This window comes from Gasterosteus aculeatus, chromosome 16, assembly GCF_964276395.1.
Source record: "Gasterosteus aculeatus chromosome 16, fGasAcu3.hap1.1, whole genome shotgun sequence".
In the NCBI taxonomy this organism is placed as follows: Eukaryota; Metazoa; Chordata; class Actinopteri; order Perciformes; family Gasterosteidae; genus Gasterosteus; species Gasterosteus aculeatus.
The window spans coordinates 18,850,809-18,858,072 of NC_135704.1; the positions used below are offsets into that span (position 1 = coordinate 18,850,809).

Here is a 7,264-nt window from a genome sequence, read left to right on the forward strand (position 1 = left end):
AGACAGTAGCAGAAACCAAAAAAACACCTTTTCACTGCACACAAAGAGCTTTATAGAGAAATCTTGGCCCCATGAAAATACTTCTTAAAAACCTCTCCCCCTTTAGTCGCCTGAATTGAACAATAACAGGACAAATAAACCAATTCACAGTTTACATGTGTGTATGAAATACTCAAATAGTTACAAACATTTAAAATAAACACGGTCTATACGGTGTCAAATATATCGGCAAAGATGAAGTTTGAGGATTGGCTCCAGATGGCATCAAGTCACGGTGCAATCAGATAAACCAAATAAATATGAAAGTAAAATGGGGGAAATTAAATCTTAAAATCTCAAAAAAACAAATATTGCCCTTCTTATGAAGACGAGCCGATTTAAAAGCACACATTCAATCAGTCAGAGCTATAAAATGTTGTAAATTAAACAAATTCAAAAAATTGTGTAATTTGTGTAATTTGTTTTATCATCAACTATAAAAAAGATAAAAAACAAATTCATCTGTATCACTGAATCTGATTTAATGCCATAAAATATTAAAATTTCAGGCCGGCCGTCTGTCCTCGGTGTTGCGTTGCAACTTAAGTAGGATTTAATTCAGATTTTAATACTACTAATTTATTAAATGCTGGACGCGGTTTATCTGCAAGTATCCATCTTTAATCGGACAGATGTTATTCTCTGATAGCACACACACACCATACGAAGCCTTTTATTGGTTCAAATATCTGTTATGTGGATGTTTTACTTTAAATGAGTAAACGTGTCGGGTCCCGCTGTCTCCACGATTTTGAGGCAGATTTCAGAGCTTGGCGTTGGGCTTGAGATGGTGACACTTGACACGTGACACGGCGTCACGTGACATGTGACACGTGACACGTTGGTGCTGCCTCGCCGTGGACAATGGAGGGACTGGGGTCACAGTTTGGGGGTGTCGGTGGGAGCCAGCGGCGCTCTGCCCCGCTGGAACCGAGGTGGTCGATCCACGTCGACATCACTTCCTGCAGGGCGACGTTGAAGCTTTGGTTAGGACTCTTCATCATCATCATCCTCATCCTCACCATCACACACTGACTGCAACACGAGGCCAACTCGGTCCCGTTTCTCCTTTCACACAGATAAATAATTAAACAAACAAACGACCCGGGTGTAATTTATCACGCGGGACATAATTCATTATTTACTTTTGTTTATTGCATTAGTTTCGTAAACGTAAAAACGACGTCTGAGGAAGATTTGACCTTCAACCAAAAACTCCGGTCTGTGATTGGCCGAGGGGCAGTTTTTGGTTACGGTTTGGAGGGCGGGCGGGTTTGAAGGGGGGGTGGACGGACATGCTGCCAACGGGAAGGGGAGACGGCGGGGGGACGCCGGATTAATAACACCGTATATTGCAGGTTTTTTTACGTCCCCTAAATTTCCGATCTCTAATCCTCATGTGACAAGAACACAGCTGCTATCACGAACAGTATTAAACAACACACACACACACACTCCATTTATTCAAGTCCTTCAAATTAAAATAACAGATTACATTTAAAATAAAATAAAGTTTAAGAAAATTGAATAACTTCAGAAAATAAAAAATTTAAATTATATTTAAGAACAAAGAAAACATGCATTTGCCGTAGTGTCTCCCTATGAAGCCGGGTTAGTAAGGGATGTGCAAGCTGCCCATGCACCCACGACCCCCCTCCCGGTGCCCAGGTGATGTACTTACTTGTAGCGCGAGTGGTGACCCCCGTGTGTTAGCCGCAGCACCGTGCCCCTCTACCTCAAATAATCCCTCTCACTGCCGTAGTCCGTTAAGGAGCCCGCCACATCGGCAAAGTCCTCCAGGACCAGGCTGGTGGAGTCCTCACCGGCGGGCATATCGGGCTCCGACGCCCAGGGGTGCTGGTGGGCCCGGGGTGGGTCCGATGAGGGGTTCCTTGGTCCCTGAGGGTGGGGCTGAAACTGGGCCATGTCGGACACCTGGTAGGCTGGCGCCGGGTCTCCGGCCTCCATGTGCTCCTTGCCGATGCCGCCCTCGCTGCCGATGCCGCCCTCGCTGCCGCTGCCGCTGCCCTGTGAGGAGGGGGCCAGCACGTGGTAGAGGCTGGGCAGGCGAATGTCCAGCAGCATGCCGCTCTTGATGTAGAGCTTGCTGTTGAGGTTGTAGAGCTTCTCTGCGATGTCGTAGCCCAGCATGACAGAGAAGACGCGGGCGACGTAGCGGTCCTTAGAGATGGCCTGGTACAGGCGCCGGCGCCGCCACGAGACGTAGCGGGAGTCCTCCTCCGCCGTCAAGGTCACCTGAGTGCAAGCAGGTTGTTAGCTTAGCTTAGCGTACGGGGAGTTTGGTTTGATGAAGTACGTTTTTTATTCATTACACCTCAGACACGATGGCAGTGAAGAAGAGTCCATCAACTTTAAATGTATTTAAAGGGCTCAGAAAATAACAATAACGACAGAATTCAGGCTACATCGGAACGATGATAATCATCAGATAAAGATCATGTGATCATTTGTACCTGGAACTTTCCCTCCTCGGTCGGCCTGAGGGACTCCCACTCCGGGGAGTCGAGGAACTGGTGGCGGTGGATGTAATGCAGGAACTGGCCCTCCAAAGATACACTGATCCTAAAGGGGGGAGAGAGGGAGAGAGGGGGGAGGGAGAGAGGGAGGAGGGATTAAGACGTGACAAGGAGAGCTGGAGGTGACTTTGTGAGTAGCACGAACATTTCTGCTGGGGAGACGTGGACAATCTGAAGAATATCGAGTTACTCGAACCCTTAAAACCAGCTGCCGACTGATGGGGGTCGGGGGGGGGATTCGCGGTTTAGGGCTTTGGGACCAACAACGTTCAGAATCAGAATCTGGTTATTTGCCAAGGTTTTGTTGCAGGTCTTTTTTTTATTTCCAAAAGCTCTTTCAAAGAAAATTCTATAGAAAATAGTAAATCTCTATCTGAAGTTGTATTTTTAGACCACGGTATTTTTACTTTTGCCCCCCCGCTATACATGAGACACCTTCCAGATGAATTGAAAACTGCATTTCTTTAATTGGGACATTCCTCCCTCAGAGGGAAGCTTTATTTAAAAAAAGAATGACTTCCTCAGGCCGAGATAATCCATCAAGCTTCCACTGGATTACGTCTGAAGTTTCTGTTTTATCCTCGTTCCAGTGAGAGTTGAATCAGAGCTGCTTAATGTCAATCTGCTGACATTTACTGAAAGAAACGCAAGTTGTTCTGTACAAACTATTAAACTACATGTAAAGTAGGGCTGCTGACAAAGGCTGAACCAATGACTTTTAATTAAAGTCTAATTAGTCCCTATAAAGCGGTGGTGCTACATTAATCATTTAATGCATCATTGGGAATCAAGCTTATTTTAATCAATAATATCACATCTTGATTAATTTGTTAATCAAGCTGCTACTATTTAACAATTATCAAACAAATGCTGTTAAGTAGAAAACACAACATCTGCCCCTGACGGAAGCAAGAGAATTGTTCCCTGGGGGAGAGATTAATTGGTGGTCCAGATCAGGATAAACATAAGCGCTGAAAACAACAACAATTGTGTGCCAGAGTTATTGAAATTCTGTCGGAAAACCCGGGATTTCAGTGTTTACCGTTATTTGACCTGGACAATCCTGGAAAAACGCGACATCTGGTCGGCGACCTGTTGGATCTCAGAGGCCTTGCTAAGATCGCACACAGAGGGAGAGGAGACGGGACCACTATATCTCAGTTTGGCTTTAAGTCAACAATCTGAATGCTATCAAACTATAAATAGCCGTTGATAACACAACACTAATCTTTAATCATTGGCTTTTTGGTTGTGTGTCTTTTTAATATATTTGCCTCGTAGGCGCTGAGCCACAAAACGGCTCGGCCGACATTTAATCTCACAATGAATCTGAGAGGAGCACAAAGGTATCGTTTGACCGGCTGGCGGAGCGGTGAGTCACGGACAGAAATACTCTGTTTACAACATCTCTCTCGCGTTGGGCTCCAGGGCCGTGGAAGCGAAGGCCGCTGCACTTTGAGGGATGTTTGGACAAAGAGGACGCGTTTCCTGTGACGGGTTACACGCTGCCAGCAACGTGACACGTTGACACGAAGAGGAGGATTAAAGCGACGAATAGTGTTGACTTAAGTGACACAAGGGTCCACAAAATGTGATAAATAGACTATGTTTGGGTAAGAAGTTACATGACATGAACATATGTACTATAACGTAAAATACTAAAGTCTCTGTCTGTCTCAAAAAATGTTAAATTAAATGTTAAATTTGTTACTGTTTTATCTTATACATCTAAAATACTCCCAATGATAATATAATCACAAATAATCAAATGAAATAAAATCAGAAAAATGTGTCGCTGTCCGCTTGTTTCTCGGTATGCTGTTACATCACAGCTGGCCGTGGCAATTTGACTTGAGCGATCAATGTTTTCTTAACATTCTCAAATGAAATGACCACGTGTCATGTGACAGGAGTTGATGAACCCACAGACGAAACCAGCTGTCCTCCTGCAAACAACAGCCTGACGCCACGGGACACCGGCCGATGAGCTCAGTCGTGCCTTTAACACAGCAGAGGCCGACGCAGAAAGCTAGTAGTGATACTAGTAGTGCTAATTAGTGACCGCTGCTTACTAACAGACACATTTAATTCCATTCAGAAGCAACCGTGGCGGATTCCAATAATGTGCTAGTCCTCCAAGTAAGGTAGTGACCAAGTATGTGGGGGGGAGGTAGCTCGTAGCTCGCTAGCTAAGTGTGAGGAGACCAAAGCCCGAGCCACCAGAGAGGAAATATGGGGCCTTAGACGCGACTCGTTTTAAGGCGTTAACGAGGTTCAGTCACGGTCACAAAACCAACCAAGTACAAGTTTACATATCCGATCTACTGAAGTGTCCTGTTGCATCGTTGTGTACAGACAGATGTGCACGTGACACACACACACACACACACACCTCCCAGACAGCAGGAAGGAGAGCTGGTCGATGGGCGTCTTGCCCTCCACGGCGTACGTCTCTCCCGCCTTCAGCTCCACGACCTTGTTCTCAAAGGCGCCGGCGATCCCTTTGAAGACCTGGACGGGCACGCCCAGCGGCAGGTACACCGCCCGGTAGAGGCAGGTGAGCTCCTCGCCGCGGAGCCCCTCCCGGCGCAGCCGCCACAGCAGGTGGCCGATCTGGGCCAGGCAGGCCAGCAGCAGCAGCAGGTTCCAGGTGAAGGCGTCGGCGCTGCACACCGTCATCCAGCCCCACAGAGCCAGGCAGGCGTGGGCGGGGACCAGGAAGCCGAAGATGAAGAGGCACCCGTAGGGGCCGCTGCCCCCCATGTAGCCCAGGATCAGCATGGTGTGGCCCAGGTGGTAGAGGCCTCCCTCCGTGCTGTTGCTCCAGCCGTCGCAGAGGGGCGGAGAGAACAAGCGCTCCAGCAGGGTCGAGTTGTCCGCGCTCATGTTTGCCTTTGAGTGCACCCCCCCCCGCCGCCCGCCCCCCCACCCCCCTCTGAGAAAAATAGGTGTTTACCCCGGTGCTGTCTCAGCACGGAACAGCAGAATGTCACAAGCGGACGTTGGTTCCCTTCTTCAGGGTGGAGAGGTTCTCACGACTCTGAAAGCAGCTGGAACGGGTTCCTCGTTGTTCTCTCGGTCTGTTCCCCCTCGCCCGCGGCCCCACACTGCGGACCAGGCAGCTGGCGGAGCGAGGACCGGGAGGGGTGGGCGTCCACAGAGCCCTAGAAGGATAACCATGTTTGGAATTGAAACCCAAGGAGGAGAGAGCGGTGGACAGAAAGCAGGCCTGCTACTTAACATAACAGAGAGAGAGAGGTGGGGGGGGGGGCAGGAAACGAGATGGAGGACAGGGACCACAACAAATATCTACTGTCACTTACAATAAGAAAAAGAGTTCCTTCCTTGACTAAGTACCTCGGGGGTCCGCGTTAGCGTCAGGAGAGCAGCTGGGCCGGAGCATATTTAGAGACTGAAATGAGCAGGTCAGATTTCAGGCATGAACTAAATATATGAACCAGTCCGTTTGGTCCTGATCCTTCACGGGAACCAGCTTCTGTTTAGTCCTGATCTTCTATATGAACCAGTCTGTTTTGTCCTAATCCTCCATCTGAACCAGTCTGTTTAGTTTATGTAGAAGATCAGGACTAGTCTGTTTAGTCCTGATCCTCCATATGACCTCCAGCATACCAGAACATCAGAGCAGATGCTCCATTTCTACATAGTTCTTAATGCTTGGACGACCAGACGACATCATGCAGGTTCACAAGAACCTCCTTTAGAGATCAGTTCACCATGGACAGACCCAGATCCCTTTGGACCTGGAGTAGAGCGGGAGGGAGGAGGGGAGGTCCGCTCCAAACATCTCCAGGAGCAGAGCTTCTCCTTCCTGGAGACGTAGTCCTGGACCGTCTGGAGGGAAGCGTGGGAGAAGCAGAAAGGAGGGGGGCCGACAGACCAAGAAGCAGTAAAAAAAAAAAAAGGGTTTTCTAAAGGGACCCTGGTGATAAGAGACCTCTAGTCCACAGGGGGGGACAGAATAAGCCCAAGGTCAAAGTTCATAGTGACTTTAAATAGATTTAACTGGCAGCGTGACGCGGGTCGCATGTAAAGAGAGACGTCTTTAAATAACTTAAGGCTGGTTTGGCTCGTAGCACTTTACAAAGTAGTAAAATACTTCAAAATTAAATGTTTATGAAATTAAACGTGATCACATAATAAAATAAAGCAAACCGCAGTGACTTGCGTTCCTATGATAGAAATGTGAGGATATTAAAATAAAACATGGAGGTATACGTAGTGACAGTGAAGGACCAATGAAAGTCTGATTTCTGACCCTTTGGAAGAGAAGCAGATGAAATCATTTTGGAAATGAGGTTCCAACAGATTAAGCGTCTGGACAAATTCTTTTACTGCAACAGATTTATAGTTGTGGTGCTTTTGAACATCTGTACTCCAGATGCTGGTCAACATTCAGGTGCCCATTTGGAGGTCAAAGTGAACTGGTGTTGAGGTCCAGTGTAAACAAGAACCTGCCAGTTGGTTACGAACTCCAGCAGAACTGGTGCGGCCAACACGCTCGTACGAGGTTTGTGGCGTCCAGCGACAGCAACACGGCGGAAGGAAAACGCAGCCAAGCATCAGCTTCACGGGGCAGGAGCTATTTTTAAGCCTAAGTGCATACCAGGGACAGCAACTGTGGCTAGCAAGAGACTTCAATATGACCGGCTATAAAATAAAGAGCAGTC

At 47.7% G+C, this 7,264-nt stretch overlaps 1 protein-coding gene across 5 annotated transcripts; it reads right to left on the bottom strand.

Annotated features, from left to right (window-relative positions):
• Positions 1–28: 28 nt before the first annotated feature.
• Positions 29–6,430, bottom strand: popdc2 (popeye domain cAMP effector 2). Of its 5 annotated transcripts, none has more exons than XR_013453045.1 (5): positions 5,900–6,430; positions 4,969–5,740; positions 2,514–2,622; positions 1,721–2,295; positions 29–1,001 (listed from the first exon to the last, which is right to left on the bottom strand). XR_013453045.1 is itself a non-coding variant. In XM_040200595.2 (5 exons), exons 2-5 carry the CDS (start codon positions 5,460–5,462, stop codon positions 919–921), a joined length of 1,119 nt encoding a protein of 372 aa, XP_040056529.2. In that variant the 5' UTR covers positions 5,463–5,740; positions 5,900–6,035; the 3' UTR covers positions 29–918. The 5 variants fall into 5 exon arrangements, 2 of the variants coding, with proteins under 2 accessions (XP_040056529.2, XP_077946995.1); XR_013453046.1 differs by having other exon boundaries at positions 29–1,107; positions 5,900–6,035; XM_040200595.2 differs by having other exon boundaries at positions 1,863–2,295; positions 5,900–6,035.
• Positions 6,431–7,264: the final 834 nt, after the last annotated feature.

Coding starts and splice junctions, on each gene's coding strand:
- popdc2 (XM_040200595.2), bottom strand. CDS start 5,462: ATGAGCGCGGACAACTCGACCCTGCTGGAGCGCTTGTTCTCTCCGCCC. Junction 2,296..2,513: donor CCGAGGAGGGAAAGTTCCAG/GTACAAATGATC, acceptor GCTTGCACTCAG/GTGACCTTGACGGCGGAGGA. Junction 1,002..1,862: donor GGAGCCCGATATGCCCGCCG/GTGAGGACTCCA, acceptor GTCGCCCTGCAG/GAAGTGATGTCGACGTGGAT.